Source organism: Protopterus annectens, chromosome 4.part0, assembly GCF_019279795.1.
Source record: "Protopterus annectens isolate FY-2018-M chromosome 4.part0, PAN1.0, whole genome shotgun sequence".
NCBI lineage: Eukaryota > Metazoa > Chordata > Ceratodontiformes > Protopteridae > Protopterus > Protopterus annectens.
In genome coordinates, this window is record NC_056733.1 from 1,267,861,180 (window position 1) to 1,267,883,609 (window position 22,430).

The 22,430-nt window shown below is 45.0% G+C and overlaps 1 protein-coding gene across 1 annotated transcript in view; it reads right to left on the reverse strand.

The window, feature by feature from the left end:
* VDAC1 (voltage dependent anion channel 1) overlaps positions 1-22,430 on the reverse strand; it is a 314,002-nt gene that overhangs the window by 240,237 nt on the left and 51,335 nt on the right. The window contains exons 4-6 of the mRNA XM_044069161.1: positions 4,034-4,186; positions 3,886-3,938; positions 2,756-2,983 (exon numbers count right to left, since the gene is read on the reverse strand). Of these exons, the coding sequence (XP_043925096.1) occupies positions 2,756-2,983; positions 3,886-3,938; positions 4,034-4,186 (434 nt within the window). The remainder of the gene's footprint in view (positions 1-2,755; positions 2,984-3,885; positions 3,939-4,033; positions 4,187-22,430) is intronic.

Below are 22,430 nucleotides of genomic sequence, written 5' to 3' on the forward strand. Positions count from 1 at the left end.
CCTTACTCAAAAGGTAGAATAGACTGCATCATGACTACATGGAACTTGGATTGTTTTGTGAAACAGACTAATATGCTGAAATCCAAGACTGGCATAAGGTCTTTGCTCTTCTTTGGAACCAAAAAGAACCTGGAATAGACCTCGGATCTGCGCTGGTTTAGTGTTCTCTTTTGGGGGAAATAAAAATGGAATCATGTAACATCTGGATATGACAACAATGTGTCTCAGGTGGTGCCTCCAAAGCTTACGAGTGTACAGCTAAAAGATCCCAGACTTCCTCCAGAGCTAGACAGTCATGCAACCCATGGCTGCCGGAAGGGCCTCCCAGAGAAAGGTCTGTGAAAACCCTGAATTTGAGGACCAACCCTGCTGTGTGGGTGGCACCCAATCTGGTAAACCTCACACTCTCACTTTCTTCAGCAGGGGCATTAATAGCAACAGGTGGCCAACTGAGTCTTCAAGTCTTTTCAGTCTCTGGAGTCTGTTGCATCTTAACCATGCTAAAACTTCACATGTGAGACTTCAATGGGATATTATGTCTGAAGTCTCAAGACTGCCAGGTATAAACACTTTCAGTGAAAATCCTACCTACACTTAGGAGCATTTCACCATCTGGCCTAATGCCCTACACTCCCTACTAGAGGGTGAGCTGATGAACTCTGTTCAGAGATGTCATTTTTGTTTGTGGACATTGCTGCAACAGCAGGACCCTTATACCAAAACTGACAATCCTTGGAGGTGCCAAGATCTCATCAGGCTTCTTGGGAGTTGGTTCCACCATACTGGCCTCCCACGAGGCCCTCCAAGACACCAAGTCAACAAGTGTGTGTGGAGATGGAACCAAACAGGACATGGATGGGCCCACCATGAAAGCATCCAGAAACAAACTCCTCTGGAGATGGGGCTTCAGCAGTCTGTCCCCCGAGCTGCCACGGACCACTCAGTCTCCAAGCAAGAGAACATCTTCTGTATGCTGTCGAAGGAAAAGGCTGAAGCTGGCCACATGGAGACCACACCCCTGGGATCCCAAGACTCCAAGGACATGCTAGACTCTGCAGCCACTCCCACCGGTCCCAACACTGAGATTGGAGCCAAACTATCGACAGCCAAAACACCAAGTGGGAGGGACAACTCTGAAACCTAAAGCACCATATACTACCTGGAAACCCCAGCCCCAAAGGGGCAAATCCAAGGTCTGCTCAGCTCCAAGAAGGCCAAGGCAGAGGGTGGCAGCAAAACAAAGCCAGCCAAGGAGTCAGATCCAACCCTATAGGTGGTGAGGTAACCAGCTCCGGGAACCCTGGAGCCATTACGCCCGATGAAGGAAACAAATTCGACTGAGCCTAATTCTTGGATCTGGGACCAGAGGCTGAAAGGCTCACACCTAACTACCTGGGGTTTGCAGGAAGGACAGCATCAGCTCCTGCAACTCAGCAGGTCTCAAAATCAGAGGGGGGCCTGGAAGCCAGCCTACTAGCAGAATGCACAAAGGAATGGGCCCAGGATGGAGAAGACTTCCAAGAAAACTCTCAAGGAGAATGGTAAACTTTGCCCAAGGGAGTCCTAACTCAACAAAAAAAGGGGCTTAGAGATGCCGAGCACTGGTGAAGGGGCCTTCTGCAAAGTCAGTGCCGTGGGAGAATGGGCTAAGATGTCAGATCCAAAGACAGCACCAATTCAAATGGAGGGGCCAAAGATCTCTAGATCTTTGGATCCAGCTGGCTGGAAGCACAGGGAGCTCAGTTTATGGTCCCCTCCTTTTGACCCCTGAATACCCTTCTTGTGTTTGCTAGCATGAGTCGAAGAGGAAGTAGCATCCCTGGTGGGCAAAATACCCTTAAGGACCAACTTGGCCCTCCTTTCATTAACCACTCTGGACTCAAATTATCACAAATCACACACTATCTCCAGATGCATGGACCAGAAACAGAATCACCAATCATGCAAATCTTGGGATGAGAGTTTCTGTCAGCACATCATACACTTCTTAAAAACCCTTATCCATAATTAAAACAAAGACAAAAAAGTGAAAGAACACCCTAATTATGACAGCAGGAAACTACCAGAAAGTCAAACTACAGGATAAAAACACTACACACAACAAAAAGTGTAAAAAGCCCACTAAAGCTAAGAAAACAATCCTACCAAACCCTAAAAACTATACTACCAAACTACTACAAAAACTGAAGCACACTAAATATTAACTAGGAGTGTGGGTAGTAGAACAAAACAAACTACACTCTAAAGCATACAAAAAGGGTAACTCCAGCACATAAATCAAGCTGCTATCCTGGAAGGTGGCAAGTGAGATTTGAGGTGACTGTCACAGCAGGGCATTGTGGGTAGGTGTAGCTCAGGGGCTGAAATCTTTTGGAAATGGCCAGTCTCAAATCAGTCAGATCAGATAACTCACAGGTTGATCCTGGAAAGTACAGACATCAGATCTATGGTTGAAGTTCACCTGTTTTTCAGACGTGGTTAGCATTTGTATTTTGCAGGAACTGCCAGAGTTGCTGAAAACCCAAAAAGAAATGAGGACTATTTCTATTACGAAATTATTCTTCATTGCAAGCTCACTTACGAATGCATACAACTATTAAATCAATGCATCTGGATAATTACTTGTTATGGGAAAATCCCATGTACAACACAAATCTCGTACCATGAAGCGATCATGAAATTTGTGGATTATGACAACACATATCAATACCATCCAACAAAATAATTACTGTAGTACCACTTTTGAAATACTTACACATTTGTGTGAAGCTGGAATTCATCAGTCTTGTAGCCTACAGCAAAATTACTTTGAGAAACTCTTGATTTGTTGGTTTCAAATGTCATCTGGTAACCTGCCAGCCAGCCATCATAACCAAAAACCAAGGCTCCACGAACTGCAGGGCCTGCAATGTCAAAGTCTACATCGCACCCCAAGTTGATATGCTCACGTTTGTAAGCAGTTTTAATTTTACCACTCTTCTTCCTACATAAAGACAAAATACAACAAAACCTTAAGCAACAGAATTCAACCAAGCAGAGTACTATTCACAAAAATTACCCCAATGCTAAATCACTAGAAATGGTTATTTTAACTTTAAAGTGAAGATCCATTTAAAATGGCATTCGGGGAAGAAAAAGCTGGTATGTTAAGTGGCAAAGGTTGTGGGTATGGGTGAATAAATGCAGAAAGTATGTAATACTTGATTAATTTCATTTTTCTTTTGCTTTTCTTTGCCTGAGAAAATGCACTCCTCCCACCCCCCAGCAAGCCATACCCCTTCAATCCACCTACTCAGGGTCTTGCTCTTCCACTATCATAGTTACTAAATCAAACCCCAGTCACATGGGTCATTGCCAGGACTTCGTTCCTCGGCACAACGGAGGCAGACACCACAATGTCAAGATATAAATATTATGGTCAGTGCAGATAGTGTTACATTGACTGGGGAAAATAAAGTGAAATATTTTATGGCTGTGTTGGTCAATATGCATTTATATACTCTCCCAGGATCATAATGCTGTAGACACATGTATCAGTTTAACAAAAAAGTATGCCATTTTTTCAAAAATTTCATAGCCAATATTTGCAACAGCATTTGTTTTTCTGAATTCTCACATGTTACAACGTATTTGACTACATTACAATAAATACATGGTGTATCAAACTGGACATTTTTCTGGACAGGCAAGACAATACATTGTGGGGGAAAATGTACAGAAATACACAGGGTAGAAATCCTTTATGCAACATATCACGATTTGACAAAATATACCCATGTACAGAGTACATTAAAATATAAATCAACAACTTTAACAAGGTTAGTTTGCCAATTCTAGTGCATATATTTTTTTTTTTTTTTTTTTTTTTTTTATATAGTTGCTTACCCAGTATTAGGAGAAAAAGAAGAATCCAAGGTCAACTTTAAGCCTTTGGCAAGCTGAACAGAAAAGAAAATGTATCAGGCATGTTTATAATACCATAATTAAGTTTTAAATATTAAACAATCTTCTGCCTTGAAGTTACCAAGCTTACCTGGTCTTCAACTGTTATCTCAGTTCCCAGAGTATTATCTGTATTCCATTTCTCTGTAAAGGTTAGACCATACTCCTCCCACTTGTACTTTGTTTCCAAGCTGCCAGAAACTTTACTTGTTTCTGTGTTTGCAGAACCAGAACTTGTGAACTCCTTGGATGAAAGAAAAACTCTTTAGTACACATCATTTTGTTTTACTTTAACTGTACACAGTTCCTATATTAACGTTAAGACTAAAATTTCGTTTCAATACATCACAGTTAAAAGTAGCAAGTTTGCAATGCTCATTTTAGCAGATACAGGAAATGAAACAAAAGGGGGAAAGAAGCTCAGAAACAGTTTTCAAATTTAAAATAACTTGCTCTGTAACCTACACAATGTACAATATTACAGTAAAATGTGCAGTCATGTAAACATTACAATCACACAAATGTGATAAGCACCAAGAAAATAACTATGACACTAGTAGGCAACTGCAATGAACCCGAACAGAGAGAAGAACTTAAAGACAAGCAATTAGGCTTATCTACACCCTGGAGCACCAAAAGTGCTTTCACAGAGAGGGTTACAGACCTATGGAACAGATTACTGGAACATGTGGGTGGAAAGGAATCCAAAAAAAAAACAGTGACATGGGCATGAGACGGAAAAAGAAGGCCAACAGGAAAGTATAGATGAAGGGGAGGTAGAATGTTTACAGGCACAGCTCTCAACCTTCCATCTCCAAAATGAGGAACACCATCTCTCATAAGGTGGAACAAATGGGCAAAAGGTGGAACACTTGCCAACAGCTTACTAACCACTTCAAATAGGAAGCTGACCGGATGGTTAAAATGTGTTATTTTTACTTTTAGAATATTTTTTTAATGACATAATATGATTTAGTTCTACTTAACATGGATATTAGTTACAAAAATGCAAAGCACTGAATATGTAACACTCTTTCAATGTGGAACTTAGAGGAACATGAACTTAAGACCTCAAATGAGGAACATTCCTCATAATGAGAAACACTTGAAGAGGTATGAAGGGCAGGACTAGATGGCCTTGCTGTCAAGCAAATACAACACCTTAAAGGGAGAATGACCACAATGAGTGTCACAATTCAGATGGGAAGTTTATTAAATGTCTATATAAATAGACAACAAGGTGGTTTATGCCTCTTCCCACGTATGCCACCAGCCTTCCTTGTTAGTCCACAACAGTCTTCAGAGTTTCAAATGCGATATGATTTTCACATCCCTTTCCTTTACTGTGTAGTGCTTTCCCTTCAACTATGTTTCCTTTCTTGGGGTTTTACTTCTCAGCTGCATTATCTGTTCCTCTAAACTTATGTCTCAGCATTTTCAAAGCTTTCTGGCCATGGGGTGACGGCACATATACAGCAGCATGCAAGAAATCTGAAGACATAAAATACGTGAAATAATTTCCCTATACTACTCTATAAATAAACAAATGCCACAGTCTTAACACATTTACATGCTGCACAAATGCTGGCAGCAGGCACAACAGGACCGAAACACTAAAGGTGGAGGAGTGTCCATATTCACTAAGGATACTCACACCTCCAGGCTAGTTGCCCAACACAATGCATCTGAAATTCTCCAGGTGCAAATAAACACTAAGTAAGATTGCAATCCAAATTGCAGCTTGCTACAGATCCCCCACCATGCCCCCAAGATTCTCACTACACCTTTCTAAACTTACTGGAAAATATTAAGATACAATCAAACATCCTAATACTGGGTGATTTCAACTACCCTGCCATTAATTGGGAAAACAACTCATGTACCAACACCTTTGCCCAACAGTTCTTGGAATTCATAAATTCCAATGCCCTGGATCAACTAATCCAAAGTCCCACCAGGGGCGCCAATATCCTGGACCTGGTCATTACCAACATGGGAAATCAATGCTCCACATCAGTAGTCACCCCCTCGTTGGTTAGGTCCAACCATAAGCTAATCACCTTTGACATCCACATCCCACCCCCACCCACCCCCGTAAGGAAACATCTGTAAAAAACTTCTCCAAGGCCAACTTCACGCTACTCGAGTGACAAACTTCATGACACCCATGCAGACGGGAACTGAAAGTTCAACTGCCGAATCCTACACTAAAGCACTGTACGAGCACATCCACTCATGCATGAATCGTGCCATTCCAAATACAACCAAGACACCCTCCTCCAAAAAAGGAAGGCCAATCTGGTGGTCCCCTATCATAAACAAACTATACAACAGAAGAAGAAACTGTTGCAGAAAAGAGGAAAACCCAGGATGCAAAAAAACTTCCTTACCAGTCTCAGTAAGAAGCCGAGATCCCTCATAAAATCCTCCAAAGCTAGTTACGAAAATAAAATTGCCAAAGATTCCAAAGACAACCACAAGGCATTCTATAGCTATGTCAAGAATCTAAATGGCTATGCTCAGATCTGCTCTGAGTTACAACAGAATGGCATTAAATATACTGATCCCAAGGATATTGCCAACATCCTGGCAGATCAATTCAGTGCCAACTTCACCCCCCTCTGCCAACTTCACCCCCCTCTCATCCCCTAAAGGGCCCATCTCAATACCGAAAAATTTCCAAATTCCAGTAATCACGGCCACACAGGTAAAAAACGCACTCTCCAAAGCTAGGAATACAGCATACATGGGATCAGACGACATCCCGGTTTGTGTACTACATGAAGTACAAAATGAACTGGCACCTCACTAGTGTCATGTTTAATCATAGCCTCACCTCAGGTTTCGTGGCCACTGAGGGGCACACAGCTACAGTCATCCCACTCCAAAAGGAAGGATCCACCTTGGATCCTGGGAACTACCGTCCTATCAGTCTGACGAGCCTGATCTGCAAAGCTATGGAACGTATTATCATGGAACTTGTAAACAAAGACATTGGCAACCTTCAAACACTGGACCCCACCCAGTTTTGGTTCGTGAAGGGCCAATCATGTCTCCTGAACCTTAGTCTCCAGAGCCGTGGACGAGGGTAAGGCAGTCCACACAGACTATCTGGACCTCACCAAGGCCTTCGACAACATCCCCCACTCTGGAATTATAGATAAACTTACGAACCTGGGCATAAATCCCTACGTCACTCGATGGGTCGCCAACTGGCTTATTGACAGAACCCACACTGTAAAAGTAGCAGACTCCAAATCCAGCTCCAGACAAGTGGAGTACCTCAGGGTTCAGTCCTGGGGCCGCTCTTGTTTTGCATCTACTTCTCTGAAGTACAGACCAACACTAAGGGACTCTGGCTAACAACGTTCGCAGATGACTGCAAACTGGGAGCCATTATTGAATTCCCAAATGATGTGGATATTCTACAAAAGGGCCTTACAGAAACAGATGCTTGGTGCCAGAGCCATGGGCTGAAGCTCAATGCCAAGACGTGTACAGTTATCCCCTTTGGGAAAAAAACATGTATCCATGAATTACCACATAGGTGGCAGTACACTAAACACCGAAAGTTTGATAAGAGACTTAGGAACACAGGTGGACAGTGGTCTCACCTTTGATAACCACAGCACCACAACAGTCAGGAAATCCTGTGTGTCACACCCCATCACTGAGGGCTTTTCATCCAGAAAAAAGGAGGTCATTGTCCCACTGTACTCATCCCTCATTAGACCCATCATAGAGTACAAGGCCCCATTTGGTATGTACCTCACAAGACATCTGCAACAACTGGAAAGGCCACAGAAACACCTCACTAAAAGAATCACAGGCCTAAAGCAAATCCCTATGCTGACAGACTAAAAAAAACTCCAGCTATACTTTGTTGCATATCTTCTATTCAGAGACCATCTCTGCTTAACATACAAGGCCATGTCAAAACCAGAGTTGTTGGACATGCTGCACTTAAAAGAAATCCCAATCCATCAGAGCCACACACTCCAAGGACCTAAAACCTTGTAATCATAATGAACAAAACATGCTGGAGGGATAATTTCCTGACCCAGAGACTCCCAATACTCTGGAATAGACTGCCCATACATGTCAAGCAGAGCTCCTCCTTGGCCATCTTCAAAAGGAACCTTGGCGGACTGGATGGCAGATAGGAAATTTACCCCGGTGATCACGTCAGTCGTCCTGCTAGACAGGGGTGCAGGGTAGTAAATATTGTGGGAAGAAATAGCCAGGGCATTGTTATGGCTAGGCTTGTACAGGCCCTAGGGCCAACAGCCTAGTACCAACCTATGAACACAGAAAAAGTAAACAATCCGTAACCGTAGATGTTTGAATGATCACCGCTGCAGTAGTCTTGGCTGCTGCTACTATGACTACTACTACAGCTGGTAAGCTTCAAAGCTTACAGGCATCTTCCACGCACCCAGTTTGTCAGCTCAAGCACAGAGTGGTTTGGGCACCAACCCTTTAGGGAGTTTTCATGTCAACTGAGACAGAGGGAGGTCAGTGCTAAGAAATAAGGTCCTCACTTTGGCGATCAACACAAAAATAGTGGGATGGAGGGTGGAAGCATTTACTACAGCAGGGATTATTTGAACATCTACTCTTACAGTAAGATTATTTATACAACTGTACTATGTTCGTCATATTGATCACTGCGGCAGTAGCCTTGCTATATGGATAAATTACCACAGCTTAAAATGACTGGAGGAAGGATGATGAGTGTCCAGAAGCCCCTGGAGAATAGTCCTAGCAAAGTCTGTCCTAGACATGGAGAACAGATTCTAGTTTGTAATGCTTGATAAAAGGTATGTACAGAGGACTAAGTTGCTACTTCTATAAGCCAACCCTTTCTAAAAGGCCACTGATGAAGGCAATGCCATATTAGAAGATGCCTTGACCTTGCCTGGAATTCTCTTGCTGTGGCGAGTATAACAACTGGTAGTAGCATGAGACAACCGGTTATCTTGCTTTGAAACAGGTTGTCTTTTTTTTTAAATCTTCACAAGAAATAGGCAACCGATCCTTCTGAAAGTTTTAGCTCTGTCAAGATAATAGGAGTTGCTTGTGGAAATATATAAAGTATCCTTTCTCCCACATTTTTAGGTTCTGAAAAGACTGGTGGATAGCTTAGCTAAAAGCAAACCCAGATACCACTTTAGGCATCAAAGGAAAATTAGTTATTAAAGAAACCTACCTTTGTGAAAATTGAGATAAGGTAGCATAAGAGGTAGCAACTCAGGTACTTTTCTTGCAAGGGTCAGCGCACCCCTGCATCACACACCCCGTTTTATAAGAGTAGGCTCAGTCTGTGAGGAAGCTTGTGGTAACTCCCGTTGGGTCATTCCTAAAAGAGCCACTGTTGTCTGGGTCTGAAGGGAATCACTACAGTGTTCTTTGGTGTGTTCTCCTGAATCTTTGGAATTATCCTGGATGTTAGCTGAAAGGTTGGAAAAGCATACAGGAACATCCCTGCCCAAGTAAAAAAAAACTTATTTTCTAGGCCTCTTTGCATGGAGTCCAGAGTCCTGAAGCAGAATTTTGCCAACCGATTCCTGTGACTGGAGGCAAAAATATCTATCTGAGGTGCTCTCCATAAATGGATCAATTCCTCTAAAAGACCCTATTCATTTTCCATTCTTGATTGTGTGCCCTAGTCCTGTCCAGTTTGTCTGCCACAAAATTTTGCTTAGGCAGTATGAAAGATGCCTTTACAGTGAGAATGTGTTGAAAAGCTATATCCCAGGCTACCATGACTAGTCTGCACAGACAGTAAGATCAGTCTCCCCTCTGTTTACTTACCACATCACTGTAGTATTGTCTGTGACCACTTTTAACAGTCCTTGGGGCCACAGATGATTGATGGAGTTGACAGCATCAACGCATGTCAATGTCTCATGTTTTGTGCGATTCAGTCCATCTTTTCTGTTCCAGAGACCATGCCCTTATCTCCATATCGTTCCTTCTCCTTTTGGCTGATCCCATTAGGGGGTTGCCACAGCAGACCACTGGTCTACTGAACGAGTAGTGGTAGAGTTTTTACGGTGTTGAGTTGCCAGCCTGGTGCCCAACCTTCCTCAGAAGGTGCACCGGCACACACACACACACACACACACACACACACACACACACACACACACACACACACCTAGGGACAATTTAGAATGTCCAATGCACCTGCAGTTATGTCCTGGGAATGTGGGAGGAAACCCATGTGAACACAGGAAGGACATACAGACTCCACACTGAAGGCACCTGAGCAGAAAATTGAACCAGAGAACCTCATGCTGTGAGGTGACTATGCTAACTGCTGTACCACTGAGCCGCCTCTGCACTTTTTTCCTCATATACAGTGGGGAAATAGGGACACCCTGGCTGAGGTAAAGTTCCTCTCCAAAGAATTCCCCCTCTCACAAATCCTAAAATTTGAATCTGGAATGTCGAGGATGTTAATGCTGGGGACCATACTAACTTTTAGGTACCACTGAATTTTTCCTAGGTGGCAGCTTGCTAGAGGAATCAAGAGAATCAGATGCCACGAGTCCTAGTATCCCAAAAAATTCCCTTGCTAAGACTTCTGTCTGAGTGGAAAAACTCAGGAAAAGGTCTAGATATAGATCTACTTTTTCCTTTGGAAGAAAAGCTCTTTGAATAGAAGCGTCCATGAGAGACCCCAGGAAAAAAAAAATCCAAGGAGTTAAGCAACACTTTTGGATGTTCTAAAACCCCAATTTGTGCAGGAGCTCTCCTGACACTTCAAAAGAGATTGAACAAAGATAAGCAAGTTGTCAGAGTAAGGAAAAATGTGAATACCTTGCAGTAAGCAATCACTGAAGCTAGACACTTTGAACATATCCCTGGTGCAGTCGATAACCTAAAGGGTAATGCAGAGAACTGAAAGTGTGATAAAAAGATATAAAACCTTAAGTCTGAAATTTGGAGCTACAGGAACATGAGCATCTTTAAAACTAAGGTCATCAAAAAAACTTAAAATGAAGAAATGAGAGGTAACCAGTTATGAAGAGGCAACATTTTGAACTTGATCATCACCACCACAAACTGGTTTGAAAAGGAAATATCTAAAACTAGCCTCCATGAATCTGTCACCGGAAATATTCTCTAAAAAATGGTCTCCTGTCCGAAGACGGGGAAACCAGTTCTTTCACCACCAGAGTCAAGAGATGCAGAATGATAGCGAGGGTGAGAGAAAGTTGATCTAGCTCTAGTAGATTAGGAGAAAACCTTAGAGAGGGAGAGATTCCCACTACCATCTGTGTCCATGTTCACGTTTCAGAAATATCTGTTGCCAGAGAGAGAAATGGAGGTTCAGATTTTTAAAAGATTAGAGGTTTGCTGGGGTGGGAAGGGGGATTTGAAGATTGTCATTCAGATTTAAAAAACTTTTAGTTATGTACTCACCATAACTTCAGATGTTTGGGATCCATTTCGCCTACATTCTGACTGATGGGTTCGGAGCCGATCCCTCGGCTCCGACTCGGCACGCTTATGCCAAAGAGCGAAGTCTCTTACTGGCTGAGCTTACCATATCCCAGGATGCACCACTACCAGTCCCCCAGATCTAGTTTGTCCGCATACATGCACACATGCACACCCTGCTTATATAACATAGTCAGATGAAACAAGATAAACAGTAGAACTCAAAACCGCTCAATCTCTTCTGATCTCCAAGGCAGGGGAAGGAGGGTGGGTATTAGGAATGGCGAGATGGATCCCAAACATCTGAAGTTATGGTGAGTACATAACTAAAAGATGTTATGTGATCCTATCTCGCCTACATTCTGACTGATGGGACAGCGTCCCTAGCACCTGAATCCTGGGTGGCTCACTGGAAAACACTCCTGAGTACCGTGGAACCAAATGAAGCTCGTCCTTTAGATGCCACATCCAATTTGTAATGGGAAATGAAAGTGTGCGGATTGGACCAAGTAGCCGCAGCACAGATTTCCGATATAGCGAGCTTGGAATGAAAAGCTATAGAAGTAGCCATAGCTCTGGTAGAATGTGCCTTGATAGATGTTGTAAGTTGCTTATTCGAAGAAGAATAAGCCTGAATTATGCAATCTCTGATCCATTTTGAGATAGTAGCTTTTGTAATGGTTTGGCCCAGTTTATTATCTGAGAAGGACACAAACAACTGGTCTGACTTACGAAGTTGCTGAGTCCTGTCTAAATAGAAGCGTAATTGCCTGTGAACATCCAATTTATGAAGAGTGTATTCTGCTTCATTGGAGAATTTTGGGAAGAAAACTGGTAGCTCTAGAGATTGTTGGAGGCAGAAACTAGAACAGACCTTTGGGACAAAGGATGGATTAGGCCTAAGTGATACTCTATCCTTGTGGAAAATCAAATACGGTGGCTTAATAGACAGGGCTTGAAGCTCTGAAACTCTTCTTGCCGAAGTAATTGCAACTAAGAAGGCAGTTTTCCAAGACAGATATTTTAACTCGCATGTAGCAGCCGGTTCGAAGGGGAGATGTTAATGCGAAGCACCAAATCAAGATCCCACGGAGGTGCAGGATGAAAATTGGGGTCTTAATAGGCTCGCACCTTTAATGAAAGTTTTGCATAGTCTGCTGCTCATCAAAGGAGGATCCATGGATTCGTGGAATTTAGAGATAGCCGCCAGTTGGACTTTAATAGTTGAGACAGAAGATCCCTGATTAAACAGGGATGTTAAGAATTTCAAGACCTCTGGAACAGGAGCAGTGATAGGGTCTAAGCCCTTGAGTTGAACCCAGATAGCAAACCTCTTCCACTTACTAAGGTACAATTTGTTAGTGGTGGGTTTGTGGGTCAAGATAAAATGTGAACAACTTCCGGGTCTAGTGTGTGCCTTCTAACTAAAGTCGGAAGTGGAGGAGCCAAGCTGTCAATTTCAAAGACTGAAGGGACTGATGCCGATGTCCCGACTGATGGATTAGCAAGTCCGAATTAGGTCTAAAGTCCACGGATCGTCCACTGCATGCTTCTTCAGGTAGGGAAACCATACCTGACGAGGCCAGTATGGGGCAATCAGTATCATTGAAGACCCCAGTTGAGAAGCTTTTTGAATAACTCTGGGAAGAAGCGGAATAGGAGGAAAGGCATAAAGTAGCCCTGTTGGCCAAGGTTGTGCTAGAGCATCCATGGCTGGTACTCCCTGATGTGGAGTCAAGGAGAAGAACCTTTGGCACTTGGTGTTTAGTGGAGTTGCAAATAGGTCGCAGCACGGCGTCCCCCATCTCCTGAAAACCTGAGCTGCTACTGTGTGGTTTAGAGACCACTCGTGAGGAGAGAGAATTGTCCTGCTCAATTTGTCTGCCAATATATTTGACTTTCCCGGGATGTGGGTCGCTACCAAGAAGCGGTTGGTAGCTACAGCCCATTCCCACACTCTCATGGCCTCTCTGCAAAGGGGTATGATCTGGTCCCTCCTTGTTTGTTCAGATACCAAACCACCGACATGTTGTCTGTGTGGATGGCGATGATGCCCTGAGGAAGAAACTTGTGTAAGGCTTGTAGGGATAGAAGTACAGCCCTCATCTCCAACACGTTGATGTGGAGAAGAGCTTCGCCTGGAAGCCAGGAGCCCTGAACTAGCCTGCCCAGACAATGCCCCCACCCTATCTGGGAGGCATCTGTCGTCAGGGTAACCACTGGAGAGGGAGAACAAAGGGGCTTCCTTGATTCAGATTGGATGTCTGAAGCCACCAGCGAAGGTCCCGCTTGCATGTTTCCGTAATCATGATGTGATGATTGAGGGAAGATCCTGAAAGGACCATTGAGTTGACAATAGCCACTGAAGAATCCTCATGTGCAATCTTGCCAGAGGGACTAAAAGAACCGTGGCAGACATTGAGCCTAAAACTTGTAGAACCATCCTGGCTGGGGCTTTGGATCTCGAGATCAGAGCTTGAACTTGGCCCTGTAAAGTTTGGATCCTTTCGCAGGAAGAAAGACGCCAAGATCAATCTTGAGTCTATCTCTGCCCCTATAAACTTTATGCGCTGAGAGGGCAGCAAGACAGACTTTGACCAATTGAATGTAATCCCCAGGGTAATACCCAGGGAGATGGTGGCTTTGAGGTTGTCCATTAGTAGATGCCTGGTGGTGGCAGTCAGGAGCCAGTCGTCGAGATAGGGAAACACTTGGAATCCAAGACTTCTCAGGTGAGCAGTCACTACTGCCAAACACTTGGTGAACACCCTGGGGCTGTGGTGAGACCAAAGGGCAGAGCGAAAAATTGGTAATGACTGACTCCCAGGCTGAAGCGCAGATACCTCCTGGACGCCTGATGTATCGGTATGTGATAATAGGCGGCCTTGAGGTCTATGGAGCACATCCAAACATCCTTCTCCAACAATGGGAGAATGGATTGTAACGTGACCATTCGAATTTGGATTTCGTGACGGATTGGTTCAGTCTGCTGAGATCCAATATTGGTCTCAGGTCCCCTGTCTTTTTTGGCACTAAAAAGAACCTGGAGTAATTTCCTGATCCGATCTGGTCTATGGGGACCGGTTGATGACTCCTTTTTCTAGCAGCTTTAAAGCTTCTGCGGCTGCCATTTCCCTTTGACTGGGTGGTGGGTCCGGATTTTTTGGACGGTGGGGGTGAGTATGTGAATGGGATGGTGTAACCTCCGTAATGATCCGAAGCACCCATCTGTCCTGAGTGATTGACTCCCAGGCTTTTAGGTGCTTGGCAACGACACCCGACTGGCTCCGGAGCAGCACGGCCAGGCAATCCCTCATGATGTGTGGGAGGCTGAAGAGCCACGAAAGGACTCACGGTCTCCAGAATTGCGGGGCCCTCTGCCGCCTCTGGGACGGCCTCCCTGAAAAATTTCCCGCCCTCTGCCTCTGGAAGGGGAATCTTCCTGCTGTTGGGAGAAAAACTTGCGAGATTTATGAACCACATTTTCCCTCCTTTAGCCTTGGGGTAAGGCCGAAAGGGAGTGGAATAACGGGCACCTACGGCAGATAAAGTTTTTCCCTCCTGCTCACAGCGGGTAAGGGTGTCTTTAACCTTGGGTCCAAACAATGAGGACCCATCAAAGGGAGCGTCGGCGAAGGAAGACTTGAAGGCCTCCGCAAACTGACACAAGCGGAGCCAGGCTTGTCTCCGTAGAGCCACGCCTGTGCCTGCCGCTCTACCCGCCCCTTCGGCCGCATAGGAAATGAGCCTCATGGACGAGTTAGAAATTGACGTAAGGATAGCCAACTGGGAGCTAACCGACTGGGCTAGCTGCTCAGGTAGGTTACCCGCGAGGGAATCTGACAACTCCTTGACCAGATCCCTCTGAAGCCTGGTAAAATGTGCCAAATAATTCAGAGACCTTAAAGTAAAGGCCGCTGAAGTCAGGGTGCGCTTCCCGTACCTGTCCATACTCCTAGACTCCTTATTAGGAGGATGGACGGACGTTGAAGCCTCTGCCATGTCCTGTTGTGTAGCAGATGCCACCACCATGGCATCTACAGCCACTCCTTTAGTGAGGAACTCCTTCTCGGGGGGAGCAGACAAAAATTTATTTGGACGAGAAGGACTGGTTCCACGGTATCTGGATGTTCCCACGCCGTCCGACAAACTAAATCCAGAAGCCCGAAGGGCGGAGACACCCAGGAGGCGGAGGGCTGAGCCCCAAAGGCCTTGAGGAGCACTGACTCGTCAGCAGAGGGGGGTTTGGATATCCAGCCGCCTCGTTGTTTGAGGATCTCTAAGATGTCTGCAAATGAGACATCATCCGAGGACGACTGGGACCCCTCTGCATCATCCAGATCAGTGTCTGATGTAATAGACTCGGGGAGTCCACGTGCTTCCTCTTGCACGATCTCTTCCTTGGGGGTTCCTCCGAAGACAACTCGAAGAACCCTCAGGAGGAGGGGAACCCCACTGGGGTAACCTCAGGCCCCGGGCTCCGCTGACTACGGACAGGGAACTGCCAAAGACCCAGTCTCCACGCCCAGGGAAGGTGCCGGTAAAGCCGGAGAGATGGCAAGAGGACTTGGCCAAGGCACTCCTCATGGCTCTGAAAGCCGGACCCCAGAATCCTGGGAGTGTCCGTCCCCAGAGCCGTGATAGCCAACGGAAGTCCCGCAGCAGCACCGAAGGGAGGCTCGGAACCGAAAGCATAGGCCCCAAACATCACCCCGGGTCCAGCCGAAGAAGTCCGCGTACCAAACTCGGACCAAGGTCTGGTTGGAGTAAGGGTCGGAGCCGACCCTGATATCTCCACCGGCTCCAACAGCACCTGCTCACGGAGCCAAGCAGTCGGAGGAGGAATGGCAATGGGGTGGGCCAAGGTCATCGGCTCCAAAGCCAACTGGGTCGGAACCGAAACAAATTTTTGGAAGACTGGGGACTGGAACAGTCTTTGGAGCACCCTGTCTATATCAGAATCTGACATCCTCGAAGACCGAGAGGAAACAGAACGGGTTCGAGATGGCCTCTCCAACGCGCCCAAAGGACTAGGGGACCGGCTCCGAGGAGACTCGACAACTATCGGCGCCGAAGGAATACACACACCAGATTCCATCGGTGCCGAGGTGGACTTCGGCGCCGAGGAGGAAGTGTCTGAGCGGGCAACCTTTGTCGGCTCCGAGAGCAGTGGAGCCGACGAAGGTGACCCGCCTCTCGATGCCCCAGCCATTGGCTCCGAAGCCAGAGGAGTCGATACTGGTGGCATCGAGGCAGACCGTTCCGACCTCGGCCCCGAAGTCCTTGGAGCCGAAGGAGAGGCCTGCCTTTGTTTCTTAGCGATCGGATCCGACGGACTGGTCGGAGCCGACGCCCTTTTCTTTTTGGCCGGAGAAGGAGAGGATGCCAAAGCTTCTTCGAAAGAAGGTTTAATTAATCCCTTAAGAATTAATTTATTTTTCCTCTCCTGGAGGACCCTTGAGGAAAAAGCGTGACATACACTACATGATTCCTGTAAATGTTTTGCCCCTAAGCAATACACACAGAGCGAGTGATCGTCCGTGATGGACATTTTGAAGCTACATTTTACACATTTCTTAAAGCCCGAAGGCCTAGGATTCTGAGACATTATAGGAATTTCATAAAACTGACTGGAAGAAACACTGGTGACACACCTAGAATAGGCTTACAGTTATCACTCGCAAGTGACAGGGGACTTTGAACCCTGTAATACACAGGCTTACTGAGTTAGTCAAAACACAGCACAAACTCTGTAAATTGGAATAATTTCTCTCTGCTAGTTCTTCTTTAAAAGAAGAGAAATATAAATGATCCGAAACAGAACCAAAGTCACCTACAAATAAAAAGACCGGGAAAGGCCTTTCCAGACAAGAGGTACTCCTAGTCCACACTCACAACACAAGAATTCACCAAGTGAATTTTTGTCAAACGCACTCTAAACACAAGAATAGCTGTTAAAACAGCTTTTTGTTGAGAATAAAGAAAATCCTGACAGAAAAACTAGTGAAAATAATCACTACTTAACTCAGCCAGCTCGAGACCACGTCTTCACTTGTTAGCGGCAAACGAGATCTGGGGGACTGGTAGTGGTGCATCCTGGGATATGGTAAGCTCAGCCAGTAAGAGACTTCGCTCTTTGGCATAAGCGTGCCGAGTCGGAGCCGAGGGATCGGCTCCGAACCCATCAGTCAGAATGTAGGCGAGATAGGATCACATAACATCTGTCCTTTACTCTGGGGGGGCTCCTCCTATCTTTTTGGAACCCATCTGCCATTGCTTTTTAAATGTTTGCTTACCAGCAGTTTGGTGTGTCTGCTTATTTTGCTTTTGGTAAAAAGTTGTAGAGGCAGCATTAAACCCCCTGACAAACTTAAAGGGTGAGTGAAAAAGAAAAATTGAAATTGAAATTCCCGTAAGCAGCTTGCCTGCCATTACACCTTTTAATGACTTCTGAAGCACATGGTCCAAAGACCACTTATTTGTCTAAAGGAGAATTCAAAATTTCAGCTTTGAGTATGCAACCAAGTAAACCTCCTACTAACAATTCCAGTAGCAGCAGCCCAGAAAGTGGAATAAGCTGAATCATAAGCACATTTCAAAGAGTGGGTAGAAACTTGAAACACAGAAACAATACCATTACACAAAGATGCTTTTTTCCTTAGATAAGCAAATAAACATTGCTCCTTACACTCACAAGAGGCAAGCATAAACGTATGAGCTTGACAGCAGAGAATTCTTTAAAACACCATCAAAAGGGATTGGCATTAACCAGATGTTTATCAGCAGATGGGCTTACCATGGAAATCACTGCTGGTCTGATCTGGGGTTAGAATATAAAAAAAAAAACTTTATGTACTTGCCACTTTAAAGATAGATCTGTTTTATCAGTTTCCATCCAGTTCAACCTGTGCGTTATCAGATCAGACACTGGCCATTTCCGAAAGACTTCCGCCCCAGAGTTCTGCCTCCTCTACCCACAATACCAGCGTCTATACAGATCTATCTCAGAGTTCACCCCTCTTCAAACAGCTTCCACTGCTAATTCCATGACACCAAGAATACCCCTCCCCCCAAAAAGAAGAAGTCTCCATAACTTGCATATCCAAGGATTGAGAGAAACATAATAAAGGGCCAGGTGAAATGGATGGTCAAACCAGATAGATCCATGTTGTCCGTTTTTATCGTTGTAAGTGCTTAACTTTCTTATCCAATGTTGTCTTTGCAATTGGGGACTGTTTGACTGGGTTCAATGTGTAGGACATACACCCTAGGGAGGTCTAAAGGACAGCACATTCCACAACAAAGTGGAATCAGAGGCCCTAGACCTTGACTGAATATCTAGCTCCTAATGAGACACAAAGGTGTGTGGACCCACCCAAGTAGAAGCAGCAGCACAAGAGGAAAACTGTAGAGGTAGCCACAGTTCTACTACTGTGACCCTTCAGTTTACAAGGCAAAGCCTTCTCTTTCAAACTGTATCCAAAAGAAATGCAATCACAGAGGCAATTAGAGTGGACTTAGACACTGGTTTTCCCAACTAGGCCTTTGAAAAGAAAACTGATAATTTCTAATGGAATCTATCCAAATAAAATATCAGTTGCCTACGAATACTGGAAAAATAAAGCAAATCTCCTTTATTTGAAAAAAAAATGGGGAAAAAACACTGGTAAGTGAACAGCCCGATTTAAATTTTGTCTGATGCCACCTTGGGCAGAAAAGTCAGGATCCATTCTGAGAGTTACCTTGTCTATATGAAAATCTTGTGTACCTCCATACTTGTTTTAAGCCAGCAGCTTTGAAACACACATAGCTGGCCTTAGGCATAGGCCAATTAGGCGGCTGCCTAGGGCACTGCTTTAGTAGGGGTACTTTTCCAATAAACTGGATGGTGTAAATAGACTAGGCTAGGTGCAACAGGTGGTGTGTGGGGGCATTGTGGAGCCCTTCTGCCTAGGGCACTACTTGACCCAAGGCTGACCCTGGATACACATCTGGCCAAAGTAGCAGTAATCAAGAAAGTCTTCCAACACAACAACTTCAGGGAATCCATTGCTGAAGGTTCAAAAGGAGGTCCAGCAAGCACATGACGTATAAAATGGTAAATCCCATGGAGGGACAGGGTCCCAAACAAGGGGCTGCAATAAAAAGATTCCTTTTAGAAAAGCCTTTGGACCTTTAATACTGCCACGGGCGTACGGTCTATGTGAAAGTTGGAAATAGCTGCCAATTGTGCTTTAATAGTGCAATAACTAGACCTCAAATTAAACAAGTCAGCAAGAAAATAAAGAATAGCCTCCACAGGCCCCTAACAGGGGGTCCAAGCCTTTAGAAAGAGCTCAAAAGGCAGTGCGTCTCCACTTGCTAAGCTATACTTTATGTGTAGTTAATTTCTGCGAAAAGGGCAAAATATGGACCACTCTGACAGGCTGGAATCTGTAACCATCAAGGGGAATTGGAGAAACCATGTTGTTAACTTGAGTGTTCGGAGGTTGGACGGGTCCAAAGTTCACCAGATGAGAGATCAGATCTGGAATGGGATCTAGCACCTAAAGCAGGTACCTCAGAAGAGGCCACAGAAATGGGAACCACACCTGAGGAGGCCAAAAAGTAGCAATGAGGATCTAAGCTGCTCTGCAACAGGCAGTCTTCTTGAAGAACCTTATCGAACGAGTCAGAGGCTATACAGAGACCTAGGGGCCTAGCATACAGAAGAACTTCCTTGGGTGATTGCCCCTGTGGGGGAACTAAGGCTGCACTTGGTGTTGGATGGGAAAACAAACATAGTGCCCCAGCTCCAAAAATATCAGAGCAGATACTCTGGAATTTAGGGACCACTCATGAGGAAGAATGTTCCTGCTCAGACTGTCCTCAAAATAGTGGATTTCCCTGGGATGTGCATTGCTAACAAGAGACAGTTGAGCCCACTGCCAAACTCTCATGGCTTCCCAACAAAGAGGATAAGGTCAGATTCCTCCCCTCTTGTTCAGATACCAGAAGATTGACATTGTCTTGTTTCCACTGTAATCATCTCCTTGGGGAGAAAGTCCTAAAGGGCCTGCAATGCCATCTCCAAGACACTGATGCAGAGATTGGCCTTGATTGTAGATCAGGTCCCTTGGACTGTGCTCCCTTCAAAATGCCCCCCACCCCACATCCAAGAAGGGAAGAGAGTCAGTAGTGAACACACCTTGTGTGGTAGGAACAACAAACAAGTCTCCTGGATGACACCAGGGAAGACTGCAACCACCATCTAAACTGGATTTCAACATACCTTTGTCAATACAATGGGAAACTTGATTGGAAGAATCAAGTAGGACCACTGTCACTAGAATCCACTGCAGTATCCCAATGTGGTACCGCACCAAGGGAACTAAGGAAATTGCTCCAACCATGTAACCTAAGAGTTTGAAAACCAGGGGGTCCCCTGTAAGACAGTAAGGCAATGGCCTTGGAACAAAGGGCAGATACTCAAAGCCTGGAATTTTCGAATATAAGAGACTGTGTTCATCTGGCAGCATAAATGGCTAAAGGCTGGACTTTTTACAGTTCTAGAGATTCCCAAGGAAAGGCACAATTGGAGTAAAGAATCCCTGGCCTTGACTAGCAATGCCCTCGTAAAGGCAGTGAGGAACCACCTAGAAACCCTGCAGCCTGAGTAGGCTGCCACAAATATCATGCAGTTGGTGAATGCCTGGGGGGAGGGGTAGACAATAGGGCAACTCTCTGAACTACTAATGATTGGCTCCCAGGTATAAGTCCAGATATTTCCTGGACTGCCTTGCTATCTTTACACGATGGCAGCCATCCTGGAGATCGATAAAGCACATTCAGTAGTCATTCTTCAAGAAAGGGAGAATTGAGTGCATCAATTTGTTCAAATCCAAAACTGGTCTGAAGTCTTTTTTTCTTATTTGGAACCAAAAGGAACGTGGAACAGACCCCAGATATGATGAGACTTCTTGGGTGACTCTATTTATGTACAGCTTTTAGATTTCGATAATTGCATCCCTTCTCTGATGGGTCGGCATGTCCAGAAGGTGCTTGGCATTTTCTTTTGGTAGAAATAAAAATAGAATTTTATTCATAGGCTACATGATTCCAACACACATGCATCTGAAGTGATGGCCTCCCAAGCCCGTGTGCACGGAGCCAAGTGACCCCCAGACTACCTCTAGACCAGGCAGTTGGGCAACCCTTCAGGGACACTGGAAGGGCCTCCTGGAAAAGGGCCCTGCGGAAGTCCTGGTTCTGTGACCACCTGTGCCATGTGGGCAGCACCTATTCTGGTTACCCCTCATGCCAAAAGGGGAACCTTCCACAGGAACATCATGAAAAGACTGATGCGCTATTCTAAAGGGTGTAGAAAACCCACTCTGATGGCAGACAGACCAGGAACAAGCAAGACAAAAGATAGGGGCCGTTAATTGATACCTTGAAGCCATTTTGCAAAGTTGCACAATGTCATCCAAGCATGGCAATGTAGTACCAGCAGCCTAGGATGTGCCATCAGCTGCACTAGAAAACAGAAGCATGGACACTCCATTGCCTATTGTTTCTTAGTCACTCAACACACTGGATGCAATGTATCATTGAAGTCTTGTTACGTAAGCCAGGCAATTTAACAATCAACTCAAAGTAGCAGACACGTAGGAGCACCTCCCTAACTAATCCAATACAGGGGAGGGGGTGAACTAAGATTTTCTTCATGATGGCTATTGCCACCATAACAGCATTAAATGGTAGGACCCTTATTCAAATGTTGTCTATCCTTGGGAGAGGCCAAGATTTTAAATTATTTTTGGGAATTAGTTCCACAGTAATGGGCTCTTGCTGGGCCCATGGAAACAGTAAGGTCAATAAGAGTGCCTGGAGAAGGTTCCACCCATGATGTGATGGGCCACCACATAAAAAACAACAAAAAAAAAGGACTCCAGAGATGGGGCTTCAGCTGTGAAACTGAGATGACAAAGCAGCTCAATACAGGTTGACAAAAAGAGAAATTTTCAGGGGGAGGGGGTGCATTTACTACACCTCTATCC